Raw genomic sequence first — 13,990 nt, forward strand, 5'->3', positions numbered from 1 at the left:
CACACAGAGAAAAGATAAGATYGGTTTTGAAGCAGCATCTTTTACAATGACAAGCTCTGAAATGCTCAGATTTTGATGCATGCTGGATCATGCTTCAACAACCTTATGTCGCCAATATTTTGAGGCCTAAAAAGGCGTCTTCATTATACTACTGATGGAACAGCTTATGAGGAGAAAGAAAGCATCTAGGAGATAAGTTGGTAACTTAATCTTTCTCCTTGGAAAAAAAAAAATACTCCTGTAAGTAGTATGAATTGCTAATCTCAATACAGTTTGTACTTGTCACGCCTCAATTAGAAAAACCCTCATCAGCTAGCTACCCTTCTTGATTAAAGTGTAAATCAACACGTATTGAACATTTTACACAAAGAGCCCGACTCTCCAGTTGGAAGTGAAACCCACTGAATAGGGGTTCAATGCAAAGGAAGGACTGACACYACAGGTCACAAGTTTCCTCAGTCTAAGAAAAAGGAATTTTACTTTATGGCACTTCAGAAGTTTCCAGTAACTCTTTCAGCAAAGATTACCTGCTCTTTCAAAAGTTGTTCACAGGCTTCATGTAGCGTTCCTGTCTTYGTGGACACAAAAAGGTACTGTTTCTGCAATGACTCCAGATGCTGAAGGGCACTATTCACGTCATTCAGGATAGCATCACACTGCTCCTGAAACCCAGACAAGTAATCCCTCATCTGTCTATAGAAAGAGAACCAAAACATAACAAAAGTAAAATTTCACTTTCCATATGTGCAACTTCAGTGGCCTACAGTGACACTGGTACTATCCTTCTCTAACAAAAACTAATTCCAGGGAAAAGACGACCACTTACACAAAGAGTGTGCACAACAAGCAGAYACTTCCTGACCTGCAGAAATGAAGTCATAAGGTTTGGAACAGTCACTGCAGCAACTCTGGACCCCTGACATCCTTTACAGCAAGCCTACCCAGAAAGAAGCAGCATGTGCTGTAGCTARTCTAGAGACTAGTGCACACAGTGTCTAACTATGTCTGAGCAGCACAAACATGCTGAATACTGCGGGCTGCTTACAGCTAAATTCTGCCTGCCTTGCTTTCAACAGGAGTGGTAATCTGTGTTTCTTTTTCTTCTACGTTGCTTTCAATTTCCATTTAGAAATAACTTTCACTCTCCTAAAGTAGTTGCAGTTAACCAGAGGGTTCAAAAGTTACCATGAGGATTGAAAGAGCCTTAAATCAAACYGATTCAGTATCTAATGTCACCAAGTCTGTCTAAAGTTCAATGCAGATACAAACGTTAAAAGATTATTAAATATTTGCCAAGCATAACATTTAAATATGTGATTTAAAATGAATTACGCCTGTATCATGTGAAACCACTGTGTGCTACCCTGCCATGCACAAAGCAGCATGTAAAACCACAATTCTGTCTTGTGCAAACTTTTATTGCACAACAGGCAAAGAATTAACTTACTGTCTTTTGGCCCTTCTCACCTCCTACAGGTAATTACAGAACTGTCATCCTACAAACTCTGCACTACGATACAYGGAAGTATCTATTATTAATTTATTATGCATTACAAATAGGTCTACTGCCAAGCACTTATACCCTTTTTTTCAGGTTGTTAACAATCCAAACTCAGCATAAGCTTAAATCTCCGATTTTAGGAAATATCATATGCTCAAACTTCAAAACAAGAGGGGAAGAGACGGATCAGATTAAAGCACAAAAACAGGACAGGGGAATACAGCAGGGTCTCTTTGTAGCCARGGGCAAGTTCATAAAGTTTCAAAACACAGGTCAGTTTTCATAAAAGCCCTTAGCAGATTTAGCTGTGCCATTCAGCCATGCTCCAGATAAGACCCTTGAGAAGTAACTGCAAAGTCAGTGGGGAAGGTGTTCTTCTGGGGCTAGTGGAGGAGTCTGTTAGACAGAAATAGATGAGAACGCCATGCCCCAAAAGCAGAGCTGAGCAACGCGTTAAAGAACGTGGGGAATGCGCATACAGACTCACAGACATAGCCGCTGGTGAACTAAACTGTGACAGCAGAAATTACTACCATCTGCACCTGTTTACCCAGTCTCTCCACTACAGGATATCATTTCAACAGCAGCAGCTGAAAAGGCATTTGACAGCCAAAAACCACCTTTGTCTACAGCACCGTCTATAAGTCAAAACTAATTTAAATTTTTCTTAATAAATCATCAGGCAGGTCAGAAAGAAATCTATGTTCCTTTTAGCTGCCCAGTCACAAGGCCAACAGCCTTCAGGATGAGACACAGCTGTGAGAAGGAAATYCTTCAGCTGTTCCAATACATTTCCTGACAGTTTAATTTGTATCTGTGCTAACATGACACAGACAAGATGAAAGTCTTTGAAGTTTAAAGTGTTTACAGTGAAAGCAAATGAGGAAGAACACATACCTGTACTTTGCACCTTCATCTTGATCCATCTGTGTCTGTAGTTGAGCAAACCATGAGAAGAACTAGAAGAGATTTTATGGCRTTAACAGCACAGATCTTATGTGCAATAACATAGGAAAAAAAAGATCTATGAAACAGAAATTCAGAAGATGAACTACATCATTTCTCTTGACAGAGACAGTGAGATTTAAAAACTTAATTGCCAAGCAAGAAAATAGAAGAATATCTCCACCGCTAAGCTAAAAAAGGAAAGACTGAATTTCATTTGTTCCTACTTGCACAGGAGCAAGGCTGTTACATTAGAAAGACATTTTTGTCTATTATGAGCAGCATCACCTCACTGAACTCATGCCTTACCCTCCCTCACATAAGACTCCGCTCAGAAAGCGGAAATTATCTTTTGTTTAAGAGCTAAGACTTCAACGTTTTTTTCCCCAAGTTTCTTCCTATGTTTTGAACACTGATAAAATAATTTAACTAAATCATCAAAAGCTAGGCAGGAGACACGGAAATTCCAATTCTCTGAAAAAGATTAAAGTAACTTTGAGGAGTAACTTTGAGGAGATTCAGCATAATTTACCTGCTGTGCTGTTTCAATTCTTTCATCCTCCATCCCTAGTATGGCAAATCCTTTCATGAGCACATCCTCTGTGGATTCTGGCACTGCGGCCGTCAGTGTAACAGTTAGGGACTGAGACGTTAGACTGCCCAAATCTTCAATTGGAAGCTGCTCGTGAAAATCCAAACTTTAGTAAAATCCAAACTTAGCAAATTTTATTTACTAAAAATAATTACATTCAGCTCAACTACAGTAACTCATTCCACAGCATCAATTTTAAAAAATAATGTTTTATTTTGAAAATGAATGCAACAGACATTTTATAAACCTATGCAACAATAAACCAACAGCTGGTATACCAATATATTCAGAAATACCTAACAAATTTCTTCAGTTACACTCAGAAAACATTGAATGGYATTTTATACCAGTATAACTAAGAACTGAAACTGAATGTACAGGTACCTGACATAATGATGACGTATACATTAATCCCCAATGGAACTAGCTATAGAGTTAACTATCCAGACAAATGCACTAAAGTATCTGCATACATAAGGATTCAGAACTCTTGTAGAAGCAAGAACAAATGTCACTATTATTTGCACTGTGCAACACCACCACAGTACTGGAAATGTCAGATTTTCCTACCAGGTATTCAGAGAAAATTCAAGGCTTAACAATGCTAGAACTTATTCAGGACATTCACATCCTTTCAAATATTTCTTAATGAAAGGTGTAAGCTTAAAAGAACTGCTCTTCTAGAAAGACTCTGCTAAATAGAGTTATTAGCCATAACAATTTTTTTAAGCAAGAAAAATACAGGAAAAGTAACTTCAGAGCAATCTTGTTTAAATATAACTGGAAACTGTTTATTAGTCTATATTGTAAAGTGAGTTCAAGAAAAATACTATTATACCATTTTAATTGGCATAATACTCTTTGGTTCATTGACAATTAAAAGATGTTTTCTGTGTTGCTGAGAACATGAGCAGCAGAAAAACAGGAAACACTAAAAACAATTGAAAAAAGCAGCAAATCCTTATATCTCTCTAGAAAATTACTCACCTAGTAATATACCTGCTTAGTAAAACATTCATTGCCTGAGAACATTAGTCTGGTAGAGAAAGAACAATCAGTGTTTCAGATATTTGAGAACTTGACCATATTTTTCAATTTCCACATACACTCCTCCAGAAATGTTTACAGGTGAAAAAAAAAACGGCGTCAGGATGAATAGTCACCGATAATGGAATTGAGATTTCAACAAGATTTCCAGAAATGAAAATTGAGTAAGCAGGACCCTAACTGTGAAGAACTGATTCTCTTGTAAAGAGATTCACAGCCTATTTTTTCAGAAAAGCTGAGCGCCACCACCTCAATCCACTTCAGTAGGAGCCAAGACTGGCTGAAGCCCTCAAACGTCATGACAGTCCTGTCCTGTCCTGTCAGCTGTCCTAACAGTAAAACACAGCAACTGTCTTGTTGCAAAAGTGTTTTAGATCCTTAAGAACATCCTCCAAGAGCAGGATATCCTTCTGTAGTCATTTTGGATGCCYGCCAGCATTTACTTTTCTACAGTTACAAACAGCTTACAGAGGAGAGAAACTGGGAATTCTAAACAGAACAGGTTCTGAAACCAAACAGAGGTATTTCAAGAAGGAATGGTTTCATCTCCCYGCCTTATTATTCAAGCTTTTAGGCACTTGTTGGCACCCAACTTCATTAACTTCATGGTACTATAACTTATATTACAATCCTATTGAAACAGAAAACCTCTCATGAAAAGAGACAACTTAAAAAGGTTGTAAATCATGTTTTCTGAAGGCAAATCAAATACTTCCTGTACATTTAACCAGTGGATCTTAAATATGTTATTGAGTGCTTAATAGGTCTTTTCTCTTCTGGTAGAATAGTTTGTTTTTTTTTTTTTCTTTTTTTCCACTATTCTGATTTACTTCAAGAAATTAAATATATTGAGTGGTGTACAGAGAAAACTGTGAACAGGTAATACTGTTTAATAGCAAGAAAGCAGTCACGCCTGACTTACTAGCAGGATATCTGCAGCACTTAAATATACTTTGCCACTAATTTTCTACAGGAACCAAGGAGTACAGTAAATATTATAATRTACAAGTATAGCCTAACATTTTACTGAGCTGTTTAAATAAAAGTCAACTTTATCYTCAATTAGATTAGCTCCCCTCTTGTTTAACAATTGTTTTCTAATGCAAATCCACACAATGTTGATTTTAATGTGGCTAAGAAAGGCAAATATTTCATTCCTTCTCCCCTCGCAGAGATCACAGCAAGGAAGCATTCATAAATTACTCACCAGCTCGTCAGGCTTTCTTTAATATTTTATAACTGTATGGGAGATCTTAGCTTCCACTGTAATAATSGATGAAGAGATTTTTCCCCTCTATTACTAGTTGTATATGGCATGCTAAATCATTCCTAAGTTGTTACAGAAAATAACATGGCTCTCGCAGTAGCTATGAATTGATTTGGACCAAGTTAAAAGGATGAGAAAGGTGACACYGTGGTCAAAACTCTAAACTTCAGGAGGACAAACTTTGACGAACGAAGGGAAGCAGTCAGCGAGCACAACGAGTGCCAGGAGCCCACGTACACGCCTCGGGCTCTCCTCCAGGAGAAAGGCTGCCCGAGCTCCCCACGAACCCTCCTGCGCGCAAGGGTGCAGAGCCGCTGCGGCAAGGGAAGGCGAAAGGAGGGGGCGAAACCGGGCGACGGGCTGGGGAGGCGGCTTCGTCCGCCCAGAGCGGGCAGCGCGCTGAACGGCCGCGCTGAAGGCGAGACACCCGCGACCCGCGTGGGCGAGAGGGAAAAGCGCCGCGGGCCGGGCCGCGCGGCCCCGGGCTCCCCGAGGCCCGGTCGCCCCTCACCTCCGGCGGCACCGGGAGGTTCTCGGCCGCCGCCTTGAGCTCCAGCACCGAGTCGGTCTGGCGGTCGCTGAGCGGCGCCGCGGGCTGCGGGCGGCGGTCCCAGAGGCTCAGCTTGTCCCGCGTCTCCCGGTCCGCCAGCTCCGCGGGCAGCGGCTCCGCCATGCTGGCGCGGGCGGCGGCGGCACTTCCGGCCGCGTCCAACGGCGGCCGGGAGGGGGAAGCGCGGCGGGGTTCAGCGCCGGTGCCGAGCGCCGCCCGCCGCCACGGGGCTCTCTGCACCATCCCTCAGCCACGGATCCGGCCGCCCCAGGAGCTACCGCAGGAGAGCCCGGGGGTGCACTCGGGGCGGAGCCGCCCCCGCACTCAGCAGCTGCACGTGCTGCTCAGGCCCTGCCGTGCCCGGCAGCTTTAACGGGGCAGCTTGCCAGCAACCGGGAACAGGCCGGATCCCCCTGCCCCCCTCTCCCCAAGGTGTCAGACCTTCTGCCTACATGCAAACCCCCGGCAGTCGCTTTGATCTCATTTAAGCTAAAGCAAATAAACTTCCTGAAATAGGAGAATTCTGTGCAGTAGCACGCAACTACGGATGTGCACGAGGTGTGGTTGGACACCACCGTTCAAGCTGACTTAACAGTTCCTTCCTGGTGCCAGGAGCTGTTATCTCTCCCTGGCCTTTTGTCAGCATTGGCACACGGCCAGCCTTGAAGTGAGCCAGGTCAGGGAGCCAAAGCAACAGGTAACTCGCTTTTCTGTGGCGGGAGCTTTACTGACACACCCTCGCAAAGGGTYGGAAAGCACCAACTAACACAAAGGTGAGAGAACACCTCACACCTTCCYCCAATTTTGATAACATCTTCACTGCAAACCATGTTTCTAGAACTGGTTCCTACTCTGTTTTCCACGGCATTTACCTAGTGGCTAGAGCTGCTCACTCACCATGGCTGAGCCTGCTGCACAATGTATTTGTTACTAAGAAAACAGCCTCTTTGTTTTTGTTTTAAAATGAACTTAAGTCTTTTTTTCATTACACATGCAATTAAATCCTAATTAAGGCATGTCTGAAATTGAAAAAGAGCTTGAAGAAATAGCTTGAGGCAGTCTCTGCAGCAGTCACCTACASCTGAAGTCTTGAATCCTTCAGTTCCCTATTTTGGAGCCTCTGGCACTTTGCAGTTCATTTCACAGCCCATCTTGCATCTCCATCCTCAACTTTCAAAAGGGCAACAGATGCAGGATGTTATTGTACTGTTGTTCTGAACTGGCAGAATTTTGTCACAGAGTTGTTGCTATCACTAATACTTTGTCAAAGGGGAGAGCCTTTATTCTTGCTGTGGCCATTAACCATAATTATGAGCCCAAGAACCACATACCTCCATCCATATATGTATTCGCTTTATATTAGATCAGGAAGAGCCAGGTTTGCTGGTTAAGCAGTAGGTTGTTCAGCCTTCCTCTTCTCCTGCCTCCCCTTGATCCACACGTACACTGATCACATTATCCCAAAATCTGGGTTCTGTTACCCGGTGTGCAAGCAACCAATAGACACACAGGGTCAAGATACTTGTTTTTCATTTCTGCGCAGAGATGGGTGCTAGGTGGTAAATCCACAAAGCCAGCATACCTTCTCCCCCTCTYATTCTTGATTTATACACACTTTTCAGGGAGTATTTGATACAAATCTTTCTATTGGTTACAATTTCATTACCTCAGGTAATCACTCTGCACTTGCGCTTTCACATTCTTGTTAATTAGCATAGGAAGCTAAGAAGAGGCAATAACATCATTATCACGTCCTTTCCATCTCATTATTCATTTAGGGGTGTGAAGTTTAATATGTTAATAAGCCTTAATGAACGTAAGGTCACTTCTGGGTTATTCTGCTGTTTTTGTCTTACCTACCCCTCGCAATCTTCAAAGCGCTGTGGTTTCATCAAGGTTATTTAGCCAGAGCTGGTTATCCTTTGCAGTACTGTTTTTCTCTCCCCCTTGTCCTTGAGTCTTGTTAACTATTTGCAAGGTTTTTCTCACAGTATTTCTCTAACAATCACACATGGTCATACTTCAGCATGAGCTTGTCACCTTCTCTTCCTCCCTCCACCCAGCCTACAGCTTTCCATACAACTGACTTCAACGCCCCATTACCTGCAAACAGTCAAGACAGTAGCAGTTTGGCTTTGAGCACAGGCTCAAATCCATAGTTAAGATCCTGAACAAAACAGTATGGCCAGACTCCTTTAAATATGAGTACTAGAAATCCACAAAGGTTACAGATGTAATATTAGCAGTTAGTCTAGCTGGTTGCTTGAGCAATAAACATTTTGCATTACATAAAACCAATTATTGGATTTGCTGAGGACCAAGAAGTCTCCACTGAGTGGACAATTATCTCATAGTTTAAGAGATGAAAACATTGAAAGCATACAGTTAATGCATGTTATTCAACAAGTTACAGGAACATAAGCTTTTAACTACAGGAACTTTAGTCCAAGTTGGCTAAATAACCAATTACATCATAGTTTAATGCTAGTAATGGTTTTCCTTTAAGATTGAAGTATTTCAAGTACCCCCTGGATTTGAAACATAGAATCTGAAAACAATTGTTCAGAGTGATTCATTACATAGTTTTAAAACTTTTAATAGGCTTAAATGCAAAAAAATACACTTGGTTTACATCTTGTACAAAAATATTTACAAATATTCCTATTAAAGCATAGGAACAGCTGTAAGGAAAAACTAAGTGCACATGAGCATACCCATATACATAGAAAACATTTCTGTGCCTTAGGAAAGAAAGTGCCTTGTGCATTTAAAAACATTCACTTTGTGAACTCAAAATTAGCAATTTAGTGACAATATTAATTTTGAAATTGCAGTAAGATTAAGTGGAATGTACAATTATGCAACATGCTTTAAGATCTGAGTATGCTACATTGCCACAAAAATGGAAATCCATGCACCCTGTTTTGTTACCTTCTATAAACACAGAAGGAGCATTCTACAACTTGCATGTCACGTACTCCCTTGCTTGGCATTCAACAACATCAAAACCCTGATAACTGCTCAGCTAATGGCACTGAAGTTTTGAAATATACATTTAAATCAAAAGGTAACATTCTAAGGGAGTTGTAATCTTCACAAAGACTTTAACTTGTATGTAACAGCAACTTGGGCCCATTTGCTAGAATGCTAGAAAGTGCTTAGGAGTGTTTTTTTTTTTTTTAAGCAAAGTAGCCTCTGTATTAGACTTTTTCCAGAAGTTTTGATCTTTTTACCTAGGCACTTCCATTAATCAGCCTGAGCTGCTCAGTGCAAAACTTGCATCTTTCAGGAGACACACAATAGGCTGTTACCAGTAGTTCTTCCCAACAATGGAAGAAGCATGGAAAGTTTCTCTGCAAGACAGGTAGATGAGTATGGACTTGTCTGAACTTCATTTCTAAATAAAAATTTAGATAGAAATGTCCAAGAAACCTTTATGCTGAAAACAAAAAATGATGCATTTGAAAAAGCAACTTTCCTTCAACTATAGAAAACTGACAACTGTACCACCACACTTTCAAACGAAGTAGGATTACTTCCAGCAAATTATGTTGACATCTTAGACTTAGAACACAGTTAAGCTCTAAAACCAGAAGCAGATTTTTCTGCAGAAGGTATTTTGCTAAACTGAAAAGCACAGATGTCTTGTTACACTGTCAGTTTATATCTCTGAAGCTTCTAAACTTTTTGCAGCCACAAATACTACACATTCAGAAGACAAGCCCAGTTCCTTGGTACTACCCATTTACCTTCAAAGATAGTTCTTTCCTTTTTTTTAAAAAAAAAAGAAAAAGAACCTAAAAAAAAACAGTAAGAAAACTTTCAAGTTACAATACAGATTTCACATTCAAGAGCACTTACATAGTTGACAAAGTATTCCAGCGAGTTCGGTTCAGTCCTGAAAGTGCACATCATCCAACAAATTATGTGATCATTGTTACAGGAGCTAGTGTTTGCCTTGAAGTCACTTCTAGGTAGTCCTAATTCACAGCAATCTTGTGTTGAACTTTTCCTTTTGCCAGCGTCTCCGGCACTAAGAGAAGGTGCTCAAGAGCAATTTAAGTTACTCTAAATTCAAATAGCACATGAGCAGAATTCATAACAGTTCAACACATCAGAAGTCTAATTTCTTCAGCTGTTCATATGTCAGAAAGAACTGGAGAAGTTAATTAAGGAAGTTTCCTGTTTATCACTCAGTGCAAAGTGGTCATTACATTCACTAAAGGACAATGACTTGTGAGTGAAACTTCATTCTGCTGTTAGTTCCCTTGTATATGATGTGGTTGGTTGGCTATTTTTATTACGTGATACTCTGCAGAATTCCTGTTCCTAATGATTTTAAAGACAATTGAGGAGGCCACATTATGCAAGCATTTAGATTATGTCACTCATCTTCAATAGCCAAAACAGGTTTGCTTACAGGAAGAACATTACTACTACTCACTCATCAGCCAACTGCCTAGAGCCCTGTGAAACAGATTAATGAAGTTGTGGAGACAGGCTGAAATACAGGAAGATTTTTATGGCCAACTGCCAACAGTTTTACCTGTTCTGGAAAAAACCACCCACTTGTAACTACTCTGGTAGGAAACTGAGACAATTGTTTTGCAAGGAGATAATACTCCAAGGTTCACCGTGTGTAATGSATTAGATACATGGAATCTGACTGGAAGCAGTTGACTGAGGAAATGAACTAACATTCCATTCATAAAAAAAAGAACACTTATAGTGACATAGCAATTTCTACATAAAACATTATGTTCAACCATCTATTAATACTTGCTGTTGTATGGCTAATTAGGAGTTTTCAGACCTTTGAAAAGGATACAATAATATTCCAAGGACCAAGTCTCAACCAGTTTGGCCAAAATCCTTTATACAAAGCAAAAAAGCCTTCATTCTTCCATGTCTGGAAAAAGCAGGAACAAATAAGCACTTGCAGAGTTCTGCACTAGTCTAGGCAGTATCACAGCAGGAAGGAATCTGTATCACTGAAGGAAGCATTAGTACCTCTAATCTGAATGTAAGTGTTGTCTGTTCAAAGAAGTGTTTCTCTGTTATTAATAATCCTTGCAGCATTAGTGTACCCCAGAAAGACAGCCTCACATTTAAAACCTAATCTGAATTTGTCCAAATCACGTCCTTTGACTTCTCTATTAAAAACCTTGCATGCAGCTCTATCCAAGACTGCTGTTAATATGAGGCATCCCTTGTAGGATGTTTTTTCAACTTATTTTGTGGATGGTATGGTCAACCTGGGCAAGTTAGAAAATATTTACTCCAACACCTCTTCCTGTTTAAGTCAGTCTGCTATTTCACACTGACATTCAGAAAAGTACCACAGTTCATGTATATTGATTTAAAGCAAGAGGTGGAATAAAAGAAGGGGGGGAAAAAAAAGGACAAATGGGGACCGCCAGGGCAATTCTACTCTAAGTCTTCCTGAGACTATTTTAGAAGTTAGTAAAAACTTGTGTGTAAGCAATAAGTAACTGCAGATTTAGTTTACAGAGTCAAGCTTCCCTTAACTTGGCTCAGATTACTGTAGGAATTTACTGCAGCAYCCTGGAGAAAGGAGACATGCATCCAGCCCCTTCTTGCTGCTCATCCACTTGACTAGCAGTTTAGAATGGTAGCACCCTATGGTGCTGCACAGAAGAAATGCTATTACCAAGCAAGTAAATATAATGGTAAGTTTATGAAATAGCCTTCAGATATTTTGCAGAATAGTGACTCTCAGCATTCAGAACTTTCGTGTAGTTCAACCCACTAACTGCTAAAGCTGCAATTTTTTTCCTTAAAAAAAAAAAAAAAGAGTCCTACCTGATGCTGGTAGAGGGAATAGAAACTAACTACTAACTGAAGCTCCAACTTGCAATAGGAAGAGAAGCTGAACAAAATTTACCCATAAAAAGGGTTTGAAGTCTGTTATGTTCTCCAGTCTCCTTTGTTCCTAGAGGGAAGCTTCGTAAGGAGGATTTTAACTCCAGTCTGACTTCTTCACAAAAAAACTGTTTCTAACTTTCCCATCAACTAGCAGTTTTAACAATCTTCTCTGCCCATCAGCAAATCCTAGATCTCTTGCTCTTCTCTGCTTTGTCCAGTCAACACCTAGGACACCAACAGCTTCCTATACACTCTTCTCTATATGCAGGATTATCTTTCTTCCTTGACATCACCTTGTCTATACTAGGCTTTCCATAATCTAGAGTGCAACAGAATGCAACATATACCCCAGAAAATGTTGTTCAAGAATTAAGTATGAAATAATTGTTTATCAGTGTTCTATGTTTAAAAGTAAAATACTGTACTAAGATTCAAGTCTTCTGATGCAAGTACTGTAAGAAAATAAAATGCATCTGCAGTGCATATACTGTACCAACCACCCTCATGCAATTCTACCAGGACGGTAGTTTTTTTTTTTTTTATTAAATGCTTGATTGGAAATATAGCACTTTGAAGTTAAGTTAGATTTTAAAAAACATTTTTAGGAGTTGTGTGGATTAATTTCTAGATATTTTTAGAACAATTCAAARTTCCACATCAAAATTCTTGCCTGAAGGTATAAGCTTCTACTTACATTGGTAGGCAAACTGTACTTACTTGTAGCAAACAATCCAAAGTACCCTTGTACCTTGAGTATGTCCCATTTTGTTGGCTTTGATTCATCATGCGTGTCCTTACAACATCGACTGGGTTAGATGCAATGGCTCCAGCTAACCCACAAGTAAAGCTTGAGCTAATGAGAAAAAGCATTAATGAAGCCTGACCTACCACATTTAAAGATGCACAAAAATTTCTATAAACAAGTATCATAATAATGAGTGCTTTTAATGCTTTTAAAGTTGTATCAAGATGCTAGAACTACCATTCATTTACTACAAAGGATCATTCAGAAGTCTTAGTATACACACCTTGTATATGGTGCTGCGTATTTGAACAGATGGTTATGCATCTGAGAAAAGCAAACATTTGAATGGAATTTTCCTCTAATCTCAATTTCAGAAACTTAATGTTTCAGACTATTTACAAAACAAAATTCCATTTTGGATTTTTCAAAAAAATTACCTTCCCTGTTACATGCTACAATTTAAGATGCTTCTGCATTACAAAATACATCAGAAGTATATTTACATCTGGATTGCTAAAACAAAAGATAAAACAGCAGTCCAATTCTATCTTCTGAAGAGTTCAAAATTAGAAGATTTGTTTCCTACAATGAATTTTGAGTTACACAACTGAGTAAGCATAGGTAGTTATACAAACTTACAGAAAGTGTGTATAAATTGTGTCTCCCATAAATCCAGACATGATTATGTGCTTCTTGGTAAGGTCATATACTGGCAGCTCCACTCCAACAACAATAGCTGCTCTCTGTGCTGTCAGGGATACTCCCTGGGAAAAAGAGTATAGCTGAAGGTTAAAGTAGCCTTGGTGCACTGTCATTAGTTTTTTTTTTTTTTTCTATTAATACAAAGCAACTGTGTTACACATTAAAGAATGCTATAAATTCAAAAACAATCTTAATTGGGTGTAGGTCTTAGACACATGTACTCATGAAAGAAATTCAGATAGGTAAAGCTCTTTCGCACAYTGAATAGCAATTTCAGTTTCTTTAGAAGCTCAGCAGACAGATGGAGCCACATAAGTTTTCTTGTATCAATGAAAAATTAAGATAAATTAAGATCTCAGCTAGCTCCCCTTACTACTAAAGGAAAATCTGAACAAGGAAGGAAGATGAAAGGAAAAACAGAATGGAGGTCACTAAACTCTTCAGAGAAAAATACACTAATAGAAAAATATTTTCAGTTGTTTCAGAACAGCATTCTATTATTACAGTCAGTGACTGTATGACAAGAGTTTAATTGGCCTAAAAACCTGTAAGATTGAGTACAAGAATTCCTGAGGGGGGGATGTTTGTTATTACCTTTACTTCCAAGTGTTCTTTAGTACTTTTTAAAAAGAACAGAGCATACAAATTGAGATATTTTACATGCAATTCTTGAATTAGTCCTAGAGAGGTCCTCTTGAAGGAGGACCCAGGCAACTACAGGCCAGTCAGCCTCACCTCCATCCCTGGAAAGGTGA

The 13,990-nt window shown here is 39.6% G+C and overlaps 2 protein-coding genes across 5 annotated transcripts in view; both read right to left on the bottom strand.

Annotated features, from left to right (window-relative positions):
- COG3 (component of oligomeric golgi complex 3) overlaps positions 1 to 6,062 on the bottom strand; it is a 33,451-nt gene extending 27,389 nt beyond the window's left edge. The window contains exons 1-4 of one of the 2 annotated variants that reach the window (XM_085324990.1): positions 5,864 to 6,062; positions 2,979 to 3,125; positions 2,399 to 2,460; positions 528 to 693 (exon numbers count right to left, since the gene is read on the bottom strand). In XM_085324990.1, coding sequence (XP_085181116.1) covers positions 528 to 693; positions 2,399 to 2,460; positions 2,979 to 3,125; positions 5,864 to 6,025 — 537 coding nt within the window. In that variant the 5' untranslated portion in view covers positions 6,026 to 6,062. Of the gene's footprint in view, positions 1 to 527; positions 694 to 2,398; positions 2,461 to 2,978; positions 3,126 to 5,292; positions 5,835 to 5,863 lie in introns of those variants that run through there. The other variant, XM_085324991.1, reaches the window with a different exon arrangement.
- A 2,420-nt stretch (positions 6,063 to 8,482) lies between these two features.
- SLC25A30 (solute carrier family 25 member 30) overlaps positions 8,483 to 13,990 on the bottom strand; it is a 14,762-nt gene continuing 9,254 nt past the window's right edge. For 2 of the 3 annotated variants that reach the window (XM_085324972.1, XM_085324971.1), the window contains exons 7-10: positions 13,173 to 13,297; positions 12,506 to 12,641; positions 10,731 to 10,811; positions 8,483 to 10,058 (exon numbers count right to left, since the gene is read on the bottom strand). In XM_085324972.1, coding sequence (XP_085181098.1) covers positions 10,017 to 10,058; positions 10,731 to 10,811; positions 12,506 to 12,641; positions 13,173 to 13,297 — 384 coding nt within the window. In that variant the 3' untranslated portion in view covers positions 8,483 to 10,016. The remainder of the gene's footprint in view (positions 10,059 to 10,730; positions 10,812 to 12,505; positions 12,642 to 13,172; positions 13,298 to 13,990) is intronic. The other variant, XM_085324970.1, reaches the window with a different exon arrangement.

This window comes from Rhea americana, unplaced genomic scaffold (assembly GCF_003343005.1).
Source record: "Rhea americana isolate MKP2758 unplaced genomic scaffold, rheAme1 scaffold_95, whole genome shotgun sequence".
NCBI classification, from domain to species: Eukaryota; Metazoa; Chordata; class Aves; order Rheiformes; family Rheidae; genus Rhea; species Rhea americana.